Source organism: Porites lutea, chromosome 11, assembly GCF_958299795.1.
Source record: "Porites lutea chromosome 11, jaPorLute2.1, whole genome shotgun sequence".
Taxonomy (NCBI): domain Eukaryota; kingdom Metazoa; phylum Cnidaria; class Anthozoa; order Scleractinia; family Poritidae; genus Porites; species Porites lutea.
Window position 1 is genome coordinate 11,903,315 of NC_133211.1, and position 14,363 is coordinate 11,917,677.

A 14,363-nucleotide genomic window follows, 5' to 3' on the forward strand; every position below is an offset into this window, starting at 1 on the left:
AAAATTCACCATCACAATTCTATCAATTTTGCATTCAAACTGAGGGCAAAAGAACACATGTAGAACTGAAAAAAAAAACTAAACAAAAAACAAACAGCAAAGGACAAAACATCAGAAACTTTTTAACAAGAATGTATCTTTTCAGTAGGATTTTTCAAATTCCACAACGTTTGGCTGGCAGAATTATATTGGATCAAAGGTAGACTGTGAGCAGTCTCTTATTTTTTCTTTTGAGTCACAATAGATAATTTGAGCACTCATAAGGGGTGATAAGTGGAGAAGCCACAAGGCACAAGGCAAAGGCAATGCATAGTTTGTCGTCTTTATTAAGGTTTTCCCTTCAGAATCATTGCCACAGCTTTTAAAATCTACAGTGTTCCATTGGTACAATCACTTCTCTTTATAACTACACCAGTAACAGAAAATATCAACAGTTCTTTCTTTTCTTAAGGTTTTTGACTTTTTTCAAACAAAACACTTTCCAACTAACTTATTTACATAGAAGAGGGCACACTACACACATATTTATTTACATTTGTTTTCTGGTGGGTTTTGAACGCTTTTCAATACACAGGAGCAGTGTTAGCTAAACGTCGCATTCGCCTGAAAAAAGAAATAAAGAATGCAATATGTCACACTTTATTATAAGTGTGTAATTACATGTGTAATCAAGGCAGTGTACCATAATATAAGTTACCACGCTAGAGTCAAAATTCATGTTCTCCATAACAAACTGCATGCAATTCTCGTGATGCTAAAGGTTGTTTAGAAATCAATACAGCAAATTTTGGATGATATATTCCCTGTATTCTCATGAGCTGGACTTGCCAAAAGTCGACTGCTAAGGGCCAAAGGCGCGAGGGACACTATCAAAGCGAGTGATGAAGTCATGAGATGAGCGACACAACTCATGACCTTGCATTTAACTTGGCAGTGATATAAACCATACTCAGAGATTAGGAGCTGGACACTCTTAGGGCTAGACCCACCAAAGGAGAAAGAGAATTTGTACAAAGTTTCTCCAGCAGTGCTTAAATCTCAATCTAACTCTCTTGGTCTCTGACAGTTTGTTAAACGTCTAATACAAACCATAGATCTTTGCCCAGCTAATTAGTTCACATGTTAAAAAACGAAGTAATGAAAAGCAAAGACATAGTGAAGAGGCGGTGAAAATCATCCCCCGTGTCCCCTTTGCACCTCAGCAGACAACAAGCCCGTGAATCTGTTTGGGCATCTTTATGAATGAACTGAGGTCCCGACGAGGACTCAAGAGAAGGAGGGACAGAAAGAAAGCAGCTACTCATACGCCTGAGTGAGATAAGTCATCGGATTACAGCATGATGTCAGTCAACACCCAGCCAGTGAAACAGCATGGGGTCCTGCGGGCTAATTTAGTTATTCCCTCAGAATATAAACCATGAAACAAAGCAACTTTTCAAATAGATCTACAATGAGAATTAATGAATAACTTACATAGACACCCCTTGCCATAGTGCTACAAGAAGAGTTAGTTTCATTGCTTGTCATTGATCTCCAGTAAGAAAAACAAGGTGCAAAAAAGTTAAGATTTTTGTCCTTAAAATAAATATCAGAAAGCACTAACCTGGTATTTCTGTCCTGGTCACGCAGCTTCTTTTCCATCTCAGCGTCTGTTAATGTCTCAAGATATGGACCCCAGTTATCTACATCTGTACCTGATCTAATGGGTGACTCAATAGTTGGCAATGGTGCCTCACTGAAGGCATATGTTTTAGAGTGCCAACTTAACTGACCACGAATGCTATAAGCAATGGCTGTGGCAAACTCGCCACCAAGACCCAGATCAGAACAAAGGCTCAGTGCAAACTGTTCAGGCGTGTTTTGAGGTTCTGACAAATCCCACTCAAACTGATCCATCAATGAAATGTTACCAACATGGATGTTTAGCTGTGGATGAAAATTACCAAAAAAGTCATAATACAGTCTTAGGGTATGGCTTACTGACCACTTAATCCAAGATGACCATTTAATACAGGTTAAAGAAACCCACAAGTTATTCAAAAAAATGAAGATGGTCCAAGAGCAAAAATCTATCCCATGATAAAATTACCTCAAATCTCAAATTTTGTGCCAAAAGAAAGGAAGTAAGAGACCATTTAGTGCCAACTTGTACCCAACCAAAATGAGACAATCAAATAGACCTTATTCACAATATGCCCCATCACTGTATGCGATGGGATAAAAGCCATGCCACATGGTTTCTCAGGGAACAAACAAGTGATAAAATTCGAAAAAATACAAGAAATTGTTGTTGATTTTGTTTATTTTAGACAACAGAACATGGAGAACTTTTCATCTTAAAGAAGTAAATTACGGTTGTGTAAGTGATCATATTGTTTCTTTTTTGGAAGCAGCAGTGAACCTAGATGTCTTCACAATGCACGATAATGCAGTAAAACTTGTTGAAACTTGAGCTGTACATTTTGCATGACTAACATCATTGTCTCATACAGGAACAAACCCCACCACGATTGTGAGTATTGGTAAATTTTATCACTTGTCTTCCCCCTGAAATACCAGGTGACATCACTTTTACCCCATCAATCCTAATGCACATGTGAAGATGGTGGGTATCTTGAAGACAAGAGTATTATACATAATTAATCAGTTTGAGAAGTTAAGTTTAACTACTGAATCTCGTTGACTCTCCACCTTGATAATAACTCTCTGATCTGTTTGTTGATCAAGCATTATTTCAGAATCTGAATCAAACTGTTTTATCTGCTGCCTGATGGCCTGCACTACAGCAGGTACAAATGATGCTGGTGGCAGATCTAGGTCATCACACAGCACTTCAGCAAACACCTCTGGAGAGATTAACGTCTCTGCAAAGAAAGGCAAACCAAACTTAACACTTAATCTTCAGTGACTTTAAACCAAAAAACAACGTACAACTTAAAACAAGAAAAACAAACAAACAAACAACATGATCTAAACAATATTTTTCAGTCAGAAGTTAAAAGCTAAAACAACCAGTTTATTATTTTCATTTTAATTTGATCTTCCTTACTATTTTCCAGAGCAAAGAAACTCAAGAACCTTCCTTTGCGCAGTGAAAATTAATACTTTAATGGTTAAAATAAATTCAAGAAGATTCCCAAATCTGACAGATGGTACCTTGATTTGTTATCTGAGAACAAAAAAGACTTAATTTAGAACTTGTCTTATTGCACTGATACATATGGGTAGGTGGACAGTAAAATACTGCTTTATAGGTTGATTATGAAATAATATTATTAGAAACTATGTTCAATTATCTATTCTCTTTTGTCCTCACATTTAGTTCCCAGAACGCTGAAACTCACATTTTAGGGCTTTGAAATCTCAAAATTTCTTGGGCAGAATGTGCCCAGACCCCCTCCCTCCCCCCTAGAAAAAGGGGACCAATGGCCCCTTGTTGATATAGTCGGTTACTCTTTTCAAACCTGCTGGCTACTTCAATTTTCATTGAAACCCCTTCTTGCTGATACCTAAATTTCTGCTTTGAAATATCAAAAGTAAATAGCATAAGCACACACACCATTTTTGTTCCATGTGAATGTGTCTCTGAGTTTTTGTCCATCAATATCAATGTCCAGCCTGATGGGGACTAACACTTCAGGCTGACTAGCAGCTTCATGGATAGCTGCCATGTCGTGATCATCATAACTGAAACATTAAGAAATATATAATAAGAGTTGTTATTAGTACAACTTGAATAGACCACCTCAGCCTGTATGTTTTGTTTTTCTCAATGTACGTCTCAAGGGAATTTGCTCTTCATCTTTTCAAGACATATGTGAATATAACTACATTTGAAAGAAAGAGTTCTCTTGAGTATTATCTCATGATCTAACGTTGGAAAACAATACATATAAGCTGAAGAGGTGTACTCCTGTTAACTTTAATTAGGGAAATGCTTAATAGACCACTTAACAGTTACAGGTGGAAATGAGGCTGGAGTTGACCTTGCCTTGGTACAGCCCTTCTTGTTTTATTATCTAAGTCATGTTTTTCTTATACTATTATTTTTTAAGCATAATTTTTTCTGTCAGAAAAGGAGGCTTGTTTCAAAATATGACCAACCTCACCCTCACATTCACTCAAAGGCTAGGACACTAAGCCTGCAACTGTAAAACAGCCTATTCTGACAAATGCACCTATCTGTATTATGACATACTGATGTGAGTTCCATCATGAATGAGGGAAGTCAACAAACAAGAAAAATACATCAATCATACACTATTTGGCTTGATACAACAGAAAAATCTGATAAATAACAGACACCAAGGGTACAAAGCTAAATGCGTACAGTAAAGAGGTCTCCTTTTTGAAGGAGCACAGTTGCTTAAAGTTCACCGTCTTTAGGACCTAAAGAAATGTTGTTGTAGATTATAGAGTGACAAGTGACCTGGTACCAAGAGAACTGTTTGTATCACAGAGGTTCTACTGTCATTTTGTCTCCTATCAGTCTCTTTTCTTCTGTATCTTATGCAAAAGAATTTGTTTAACATGCCATGCAGGGCTGTGCTCTAGTAGCTCCCATAGATCCGTGGTATCTTACTATTTTCTTGTGTGACTAAGGAATCTCTGCTTTTTCATAGAGCTCATATGTTGGTTACCCTGGATTTCACAGATTTCAGCACTGGGCTCTCTTCAATTTTTCTTAGAGTATAGCTTTGCATTGGTATCACAAAACTACTCAACCAAAAATATTCTTGTATGGTTTAGAATCCCATTCAGCTTACAAAGAAAATAATAGTGTCCAGCGAGCAAGTGAAGCTTTTTTGGGAATTCAAATTTACAGAAAAACTGTAATCAGTACTCATCAAAATTTTTGGGGGGCTAATTGAAATGACTTTTGGTCTACTACATGCTAGCTACAGCTTGCCCAAATAACAAGCTGTAAAATTGACTTTCTTTGCACTCTGCCATTGCGTGTAACAACCTGAAAGCCCAGCAACACGTAAATCATACATTACATGGTGTTTTAAAAAGCAACTTGGCTTGGAGTTGGTTTAACTGCAGAATACTCTGCCATAATGACTACTTTCTGCATAGCCAGCGACATGGTATGTCGAAATTAATAACAATAACAATAAACATAGGTCTTTTTTTAAGTGGCAAGGCATTCTGTCAATACTCCATATCCTAGAAAAATCGTCTTAAGTACCAGTAGATTACCATGTAGGGAAGGTCTTAATCCTTTTTTGTCCCATGCGATTCCTGTTCACAGTTGTAGAACAAGGTACTGCATCCAAGTGAAAAGAATTACTAGAAAATAAAGTTTGTGGTGCCCATGCTGGCTGGCTGCTACGTTTTGCTTTACCACTCACGGCCCGAGCTGCTGCATCGGGTGTTTCCGTAGAAACTTTATATTTCTCGTCCTTTCCTTCGAGGATTTCTTCCACCTCGGAAGATTTTAACAAGGTTACATTTGTGGCGATGCTACTGTGTCCAAGCCCTAGTTGAACGATTTGCTTTCGTTCGTCCAAAGTGGCGAGTCTTCGCCATAACGAAGGGTATTTTTTGTATAAAGAGCCTCTAAACATTCGCAGGAAGTTTCCAACTTCGGATCCTATCATGTATGAGTCGCCATCTCCGAGCTGAAAAGAAGCTGGTTTTTGACCGTACGTTCGGACCGCCATCTTGCCTTTCATTCAATCACGTTTACCCACAGTTCTTGGCAAGCTGACTAATCGTTTCCAGGCTCGCGCGACTCGCGCCAAAAAACTTTGCTTGTTTCAAAAACATGCAAAAAACAGAGTCCGAAAGTTGTCCGAAAGAAGCTGAAAGACGGACTGTAAAGCGTTTAAATAATGCAACGCCAAACTATCGCTAATTCTTGAGTAATGAAAAAAATTATTTGAGTAAAAATGAGTGAAAGTTTGACTCAACTTAATCAGAACATCAAGAAATCATGCTTTTTGCTAAACTGGTAAAGTTGGCCAAAACCGTCAGAATTAAATCAAAAAAACCTACAAGGCCTGTCTATTAAACCAAAGCTAAAAAAGGTTTAAAGTTACTGTTGTTCATAGGTGATGTAAATGCAGCGGGTAATAGTAAAATGCTCTGGAGGGAAATTGAGTCGTTTTCGTTTTTCTGTTCACTGAATTAATCTCAAGTTTATAGTAAAAAGGAGAAGAAAATCCCCATAGTGAAATTCACGGGAGCTAATGGGGTATAAACATTGATTTTTTACTTTTCACTGAAAGCGATCAACTTGTCAGAGTGAGACGGCCTTGGTAAAATAGTTTGTTCAAAGTGAACTGTTGACAAATGGGTTCTATATGGTGAAACCGACAAACTTGGTCAGTTTGCCAATGGCTTCCGCGGACACGCGGGTCAGTCTATTTTGGGTTTTATGCATCAAACGTATCATGTCAGTGTTAGTAACTTAGCTTTAAATTCAACATTTATTCAGTGCATCTTGAACAACCAGTGATGAGATAAAATGAAACGAGTTATGAGCCATTTGGAGGAAATTGCAGTAACGGCGAAGAAACCGCCTACATGTGGTTCGTAGAAATCTTGCGATTTATCGCACAAACATTTAAGCTTAACAGTTTATACACAAGCTTATAGCTTGTTTCATGGCTAAAAAAATAATACTTGGCATTGTTTTCCTACACAAAAGAGTAAAACGATGGGTAGTTTTTAACTTTCACAATTTGCAGTGGAAGTTAAGTAAGATTACCCTCTTACAAGATTTTATATTCAAATTTTGTTGAAAGTGTGTCCGCAAAAAAATACAAAGTTTTAGGATGAAAGATTATTTTACCTCAAGCTTGGAAGAATCTTTTTCCTCAGTTCTTCTCGAGCCCTCCAACTAAACTTGCTGCAAAATTTAGTGCATGCCTTCGTCTGATAAGAAACCGCATTAAGATGCTGAACGGATGAGTTGAGAATATCCCTTGAGCAGTTTGCAGGAAAATGAACCGGTCCTGTAAAGTTTGGTCGCCTACAGCGCGGAGAAAAATCCTTCAACCCCCGATCACCGGCAGTCACGGGAGAGCAGGGAAGCTTTTCCATGAACTTCTCCCCAAAACCTTTAAAAATTTTCTCAATTTCTCCTTCCTTCACAAGCATTATGTTTGAGTTGGACATGCTGTTGTAACCCACATTCAACGACAACAAAATTCTTCGTTCTTCAATGGTCGGTGGACGGCGCCAGAGAGAAGGGAATTTCTTGTACAAAGCTCCTTTCATCAGGCCCATTTGATGGCCAACTTCACTACCGATCATGTAAAACTCGCCTCCTGCTCTTAACTGAAAAATAGCTGGGTTTCGCCTTTTCACTTGGAGGGTTTCGTTCGCCATTTTTACTCCACGCTCCTCGTGTGATTCAAAGCCAATCAAATGATCAAAACTTTCGCGCGAGGTTTTACCGTGGGAAACACGATATTTAGTGACTTTGGTTGATGTTCTGATTTCTTGGAGTTGAACACGTACTGAATCAAAAATATTTGGAGATGTATAGAATAAGGCTTCTATGCTTCAAAAACAAAACAGAATGAATTTTTCTACAAAATAATCGTAAAAACTCTGCCATTAGCGAAGCGAGTCAATAAAATAATTAGAAGGATTTCTTGTTGGGAGTGGACATTTTTTTCCCGGTTGTCCAGTTGATTAGAATAGGAATGATTTTGTTGAAAAAAAAAATAGGGAAAGCCCGAAAGCGGAATAAGGGCATTCTAAATAAGAACGAAAGAATCAAGAAATGAACGGAATGAGCGCGCAAGCTTACAAGAATGTACGTCACAAAAGAAAGCTCGCAAGAAAATTTGGTTTATGGGACATATCTATTCTCGTGATTCTAAATATCAAAAAAATTTACGAGCATCTGTTGATTTTGGCGCTTTCATGTTTGACTCTTGTTGGTACATATTTTTTCTTGGAACCGTGAGCTGCAAGAAATTCTTAGATCAAAAAAGGATATAAGTCGTGGGTCATTTTTTACAGATGAATTCTAGTCGGCCTGTGAGCAATGTGCGAGATTCAGCTTTTGTAGGACTTCGTTCCTCAATGACTTTAGAAGAGGTTGATTGCGAGAGAAGAGGGTACAAGTTGACTAAAACGGTCCTAGGAACAGGGGCGTACGCCAAGGTCAAGCTGGCTTATGTAATGGAAAACAAACTTGAAAAGGACAAGAGGCTAGCAGAGGATCTGGTGGAAAAAGGACACAATATGGTACGAATCTAGCACGCTTTTTGTTTTATTTTTTGCGTTCTTTGTTTTATTGTTATTCCCTTGAAATTTTTGTTTTCGTCTGTGGAAAAATCTTGTCATACTTTTCTTTTATCAGGTGGCAATTAAATTAATTTGTAGGAAGAAAGCACCGTCGGAGTATCTGTCGAAGTTTATGCCGCGTGAGATTGACTCTCTTAATGCTACTTGCAGACATCATAACGTGGTAAATAATTTCTTAGACGAAATAATAAAAGGGTTTCTGGGATTCGTTCAATTCGAAAGTATCAGTTATTGCCGGGCTAGAATTTTTTTTGTTTTATTCATTTCAAGATCGAGGTTTCGATAGTTTTGCAGAAAATATATTAAAACCACGAGCTGACAAAACAAAATGAATTGATAGCTTTTAATTCTTCAGATTCTGATTTTAATATTTGGCATTGGGCCGGATCGGGAAAGTTACTTAGACTTTCGAGAAAGGAGCTCCTAATCATGGCATGCTGGCTTTTTGCAAATTAAACCTATACCTTGCTTTTGCTGAGGAATGTTGTTCAATTCGATATCCGACCTCGTTTCGTTGTAGTTGTCTTGCAATTTCTAAAGGGTATTTGATCAGTAAGGGCAAGGAGAGATAAAGTACCAGAATTAGGGTGAAGTGACTAAGCGATTTTGCTAGATCGAACTGCGCTCATCTAGTGTTCGCTGATACTCTCACTGTTCTGATTCAGGGTAAAATTTCACTTACGGCTCAATCTCTCTCTGTAGATTCAACTTTACGAAACGTTCCACACGGACACTAAAATATTCCTTGTGATGGAGTATGCTTCCAAAGGAGACTTATTAGATTACATAAACGCCAGGACAAGAAGAGGAATAGGAATTGGAGAAGAGCTGGCTAAAAATTTTTTCAGGCAGCTTGCTGAGGGAGTGGCACACTGTCACAGGAGAAATGTAGTTCACAGGTCAGATGCAAGTAATAGACTAGTATAGCATTTGTGTTGCATTTAAAGCGTTGCATCCCCCCTTTTTTGGTGCGCACAAGCGTTGAAGGATTGCTTTACTTTTTTAGTAAAATCCAACTAGAGGTCTATTATCAATGCTGCGTTCTGATTGGTTGAGCTACTACTAGGCTATATGTTATAGCCCATTAGTAGCGGAAAGCGCCCGATTTTTGGCTGCGTCTAGTTATACAGTTTAAAGCACTGGAAAACGTACGGTGTATGGTGTCTAGCAAACGAAGAGCCTCGAGGAACATACCCGGAGATATCTAATTTTAGTAAAATCCAAGTAGTCGTCTATTATCAATGCTGCGTTCTGATTGGTTGAGCTACTACTACTCTATATGTTATAGCCTACTAGTAGCGAAAAGCGCGCGCTTTTTGGCGGCAAAAAAGGATTAAAGTCTTACTTTAACTAGCTAAAGTTGTTTTGTCTCGATATTTTTTACCAACTAGTTGGATTTTACTAAAACAATTATTCCTCTCGCCCTCATGGCCTCGGAGTCAATAGCCCATTCGGCCTTCGGCCTCATGGCTATTGACTCAGAGCCAATTCGGGCTCGAGGAATAATTGTTAAATAGTCCAACCAGGTCTTACTTGATCGGCAATTCCTTTCGTTAAAAACAATTAACAACTTTTGATGACGTGAGCCATGTGTCCTACTACAGAGCAGAATTCACTGCATTCGCGGAAATTTGTTTCAACCTCGCTTCACGAACCGCGGTTTGACCGACTTAATATTTGCGTGTGACTAACCCATAATAAGTAGAATCAGAATTTCAAATCACAAGCCTAAGAAAGTTATAGGAGAGGAGGAGGAGCAAATCATTTGAGAGCAACAGCTCTGAACGAAATTTTATCGAACGACTCCATTAGCATTGAAAAAACAAGTACTTATCGTTTATCTCTTGCAGGGATCTTAAATGCGAGAATATTCTACTTGATAAGGACAACATTGTCAAAGTGTCAGGTAAATTCCAGAGTAGGAATCATGATTAATATTTTGGTTACTTCCCCCTGTGCGTCAAAACTCTTTCCCAGAGCGCTAGCTGCTTGTCTTTTGGCAACCCGTAGAGCCCGAGCGTTCTCTCTCTCTTTAATTGCACTATTTTGCTGTTTCGAAAATAAATTTTAAGAAGTTGTGTTTTATGTAGGAATTTCATCAAAATCTATAAAATAAACAAAACATTACATGGCCGCTTGGGGATACGAATTTTATCTTCTCGTGCTGAAAGTATCTCTCACTGTCTCTCTCACTTGCTCGCTTAGCTCACTCATGAGAGATACTTTCAGCACTCGAAGATAAAATTCGTATTCTCGCGCGGCCATGTAACATCCTCTATTTCTTTTTGACTAACCATAGCTTAATCTGTCTTTAAACAGATTTTGGCTTCGCAACGCGTTATCCTACTAACAAGTGCAAGTTGTTGTCTACTTTCTGTGGGTCGTACGCTTACGCAGCACCTGAGATACTGCAGGCGCAGAAATATGACGGAAAATGTGCTGACGTGTGGAGCCTGTTAGTAGACAAGCTTTTTTGAACTTGAAAGTTATGTGAATTATGAAGAATGTTGAAAAAAAGAGCCACCTTTATTTCTTGAAAACCTTCATTTCTACCATCTGCGCTGTGATTCTTAGTGACTTTCTTTTACTCGTTCTAGCGATATTTGGTAACAAACTCTACGCTTTTTACTTTTCAGGGGAGTAATTCTATATGCATTGGTATGCGGGCGATTGCCTTTCAACGACAGTAGTCTTCACTCGCTTATAGCACAGACTAGGAGAAAACTAGCTTTTCCTGCTGGAAACCTGTGTTCACCAGGTATTAATAGTCATTCAACATAGACAAAAACTGGTGGTGGTGGTGGTGGTGGTGGTGGTAGTAGTAGTGGTATTGGTGGTAGTAGATAGTCCCTTATTTTGAAATAGTCGTGATAGGAACATTGTTACTATTGACTATGTAGGTCATCTCTGGCGTAGGCTAGTGACAGCAATTTTGTAGGTTAATACGAAGGTCGAGAGGAAGCCTAGATCAAACCTTTCTCTCGGTCAACTCATCGATGAAGTCAAGCCTATACGACTCCAGAGATCGTAGTCGATCCTTCACTAACATTAATTTAAGTCTCAAAAGGAAAGTTTCCAGACCACCAACTGTTTTTGCAATTTTCTGCAAACCTTTTTCTCGGTCATCTGGGGAGTCAAGCCTATACGACTTCAGAGATTGTAGTCGAGCCTTCACTAGCATAATAAGCATTTTTTTTTTCTTTCAGAGTGTCAGCACATGATTCGCTGTATACTCACCTGGGATCCCAGAAAAAGAGTCACCATGGCTCAAGTTTTAGGTCATTCTTGGTTATCTGGTGAAGGGAGTAAGGTAAGGGTGGTTTATTTGACCAAAATGGCTGAACGAGGATCACAAAAATAGAACAAATTGTCAAACGGGGTAGGAGAAGTACCGATTGCAAAAGATAAGAAACACTTCCAGGATTGTATGTAAAAAATAGTAAGGACCCTCAGCACCCTCGTTTCTTGTGTGTGAAGTAATATCACAATGAAATAATAATTAAGGCAAACATATCGTTTGAACGTGATAGGCCGCTTATCATATTCATATATATATATATATATATATATTTTTTTTTTTTTCATTTTTATTATTTTTTTTTTTTTTCAAGAAGAGTGGTAGGGTATCTCGCAAGTGGCTAATAAGGAATTCAGGAAGAGTCGTAATTTGCTTCTCGTTGGAGGCTTAGAATTTCCCTTTTTCGAGTAAGATCTTGACGCTGTTTAATGCATTTTATTTTCCGAAGACTCTGTCAGTCACGGGTCAAAGCAAGCTAGACAAAAAACGTATGACGCTGACGTCCATTCAAAAGGAAGTCGAGAAAGCTCTGGAAGAGAAGACGTTTTCATCGACAGCCGAGCCTCCTGTTGCTGTTAAACAAGCTGAGTGTTACAGTGCGGCAAAAACACCAGGTAAAAATGCAAGAAAACTAAATTAAATTGGCATATCTTCTCACTGTATATTACCTCTTTATTTTGCAATATATAGTTTTGGAATCAGTTTTCGGATTGTGGGTAATAAAATGCATAGTTAGCTTCAAGCAACTTATATCTGGTACATTATCACTTCCTTTTCAGTTCCTAAACATGGCTGGTCCTCCTCGGGTAACACACCGGAACCCCACACCACCGCCAAGCTTCTACACAAAAGGGACCCTAGACTTGCGTCAAAGTCCCCTGCACTGGATTCCATTAGAATCGAAAGCCCAATGGGAGAGACACCGGCAGTTGAACCACCTCGAAGTACGACGCCATGCCCTCGAAGTTTTACCCCAACATCTCAACCAAAGTTGCCAAAGAAACGAGAACTGGCCGTGAAAGTAGCGCAGATCCTCACTGAGACTGGTTACCAGAGCAGACCCACTAATCTTTGTCGCGAAACTTATGTCATTATGAACAAGGCACTACAGGGGTCACAGAAGACTGGGCAGACGAAGAGTGACTTCCGCGGGGATGGAACGCAAAGGGTATGGAAGTACGTAACAAACCTTTCGTCCAAAGGCAGTGCTAGCGTTACACCCGCAGGTGAGACATGTCAAGTAACCTTTAGTGCGCGTAGTTTCATGGTACTCCGGTGAAGCTCTCAGACGCAGATGATCCGATAACCAAATAGGACTTAAGGGAATGGGTGGTGGTTATCGCGCCTAAAAACACAATATTACGTGTGCCAGCAGTCGCAGTGCTTTCCGGGTAATCTCCCGATTGGTTGAGAAAATGTACCGCATCGTATATCATCTTTGCCACTCGCCTTTGCATATACTCCTAGTGGTAAAGATTATACTCCGGCCTTGCCATATGGTCTTAGGTGGTAAAGGCCGTCATTACCTTTCGTAAGGGGTGAAAAAACAAAAGGTTAGCGTCAAAGGCAGAGTGAAGTTGATGTCGACCGTGGGAAGTGGCTTACAGTTGTGCAAAGTTAATCTTGACGCAAGTCAAAGGTATTCGCTGGCTTTTACAGTCCAACTCTGTCACAACATTGGCACGAATGAAACTTGTTCAAATGCGGCAACAGGTCGTCCCGTGGCGGGGCAAGATTTCATGCAGTCACATAGCTTAACCATAAAAAACGAAAGTAATTGTGAAATCTTTCGTTAACTGAATGAACTAGGTTCTTTCAACCAACCCCCCAAATGAAGGTTGCAGTTATTTAGGATATCCTTAGTCATTTCCATGCAGTTTACTCGATCATGTGCAGCCACTTAAGTAACCTATTGCATCTTTATGAAGAAATAATTTTATTCTTTCCAGTGCCAGATGTCATCCCACCTCCCAAGGCTAAGGACCAGGCACCCTCGTCGGCCAACCTGCCTTCAATTCCTGTATATCTCAACACTCTAACCCCGAGCCCACCCACAACAGAGAAGTCTGTTAAAAATACAGTGCCTTCGCGACAGTTGAATCTCTTCTCCAGGGAAAGAATGTGTTCCCCTCAAGTAGACCTTAAGGAAACCAGACCCACTGCGAGTGCGCAAGTTGACGAGTCCGCTGGTCAAGAAAGATCTGGGAGTGACCTTGAACCGCAAGAAACAAGGACCTATAAGCCATACTTAGTGAACCTTGCTTTGCAGAATAGTGCAAAAACAAGACCACTAAAACTCTCAACAACAAGGGAAAGCTCTCGAAGGTATCCTAAAGCAAAACAAGTTGAAAAACTGCACGAGTTTGGCTTAAACAATTTAAGAGCTTGCAAAGGAAAAGGAAAAGCGCACACTAGCTTAATTCGAAACCAGAACCTGAGAGGGGCACTTAGAAAGGGAAGTACTACGGTTGGTAACATGGAGAGGAAACAAGTGAGATTTCAATAGGATGTAAAGCAAAGTTAGCAGTTAACTTTCATTGAAACTTTGTTGTCATAGTAAGCCAGGAAAAGTGTGGGCGCTCCGCTTTTGTTTTGTCTGTTTGTGGTTATAGTATTCTGTGCTAAATGAGGCCAGAAATTAATTATAGGTAGAGATATTTTTAAAATGTCTGTAGAACAAAAACGTTCCACTGATTTTAAGTCAATAAATGATGTTTTGATTGCGTATAAGAAGCTGCTGTTTTCATGTCTGGCTTTAAAAATGATTCTTAGTTGGAAACACCCTTTCCAAAACACA

The 14,363-nt window shown here is 39.2% G+C and overlaps 2 protein-coding genes across 3 annotated transcripts; one reads left to right on the forward strand and one right to left on the reverse strand.

The window, feature by feature from the left end:
- Positions 1 to 308: 308 nt before the first annotated feature.
- LOC140951760 (SWI/SNF-related matrix-associated actin-dependent regulator of chromatin subfamily B member 1-like) lies at positions 309 to 7,363 on the reverse strand. 2 transcript variants are annotated; one of them, XM_073401090.1, is made up of 5 exons: positions 6,800 to 7,363; positions 3,560 to 3,687; positions 2,692 to 2,864; positions 1,604 to 1,926; positions 309 to 603 (listed from the first exon to the last, which is right to left on the reverse strand). In XM_073401090.1, the coding sequence occupies exons 1-5, from the start codon at positions 7,336 to 7,338 to the stop codon at positions 564 to 566; spliced, it is 1,203 nt and encodes a 400-aa protein (XP_073257191.1). In that variant the 5' UTR covers positions 7,339 to 7,363; the 3' UTR covers positions 309 to 563. The 2 variants fall into 2 exon arrangements, with proteins under 2 accessions (XP_073257191.1, XP_073257192.1); XM_073401091.1 differs by lacking the exon at positions 6,800 to 7,363 and adding an exon at positions 5,203 to 5,699.
- Positions 7,364 to 7,833: 470 nt separating this feature from the next.
- Positions 7,834 to 14,072, forward strand: LOC140953219 (uncharacterized). The gene is made up of 10 exons (XM_073402718.1): positions 7,834 to 8,208; positions 8,324 to 8,431; positions 8,971 to 9,167; positions 10,119 to 10,174; positions 10,588 to 10,723; positions 10,905 to 11,026; positions 11,475 to 11,578; positions 12,015 to 12,180; positions 12,346 to 12,792; positions 13,516 to 14,072. Exons 1-10 carry the CDS (start codon positions 7,981 to 7,983, stop codon positions 14,070 to 14,072), a joined length of 2,121 nt encoding a protein of 706 aa, XP_073258819.1. The 5' UTR covers positions 7,834 to 7,980.
- The last annotated feature ends 291 nt before the right edge of the window (positions 14,073 to 14,363 follow it).

Excerpts from the sequence above, each read along its gene's own strand:
- LOC140951760 (XM_073401090.1), bottom strand. The coding sequence starts at position 7,338 with ATGGCGAACGAAACCCTCCAAGTGAAAAGGCGAAACCCAGCTATTTTT. Across the intron at positions 3,688-6,799 it reads AAGATTCTTCCAAGCTTGAG|TTATGATGATCACGACATGG; the intron begins GTAAAATAATCT and ends TTAATGTTTCAG. Across the intron at positions 2,865-3,559 it reads ATTCACATGGAACAAAAATG|AGACGTTAATCTCTCCAGAG; the intron begins GTGTGTGTGCTT and ends CTTTCTTTGCAG.
- LOC140953219 (XM_073402718.1), top strand. The coding sequence starts at position 7,981 with ATGAATTCTAGTCGGCCTGTGAGCAATGTGCGAGATTCAGCTTTTGTA. Across the intron at positions 11,027-11,474 it reads TGGAAACCTGTGTTCACCAG|AGTGTCAGCACATGATTCGC; the intron begins GTATTAATAGTC and ends TTTTTCTTTCAG. Across the intron at positions 12,793-13,515 it reads TGCTAGCGTTACACCCGCAG|TGCCAGATGTCATCCCACCT; the intron begins GTGAGACATGTC and ends TATTCTTTCCAG.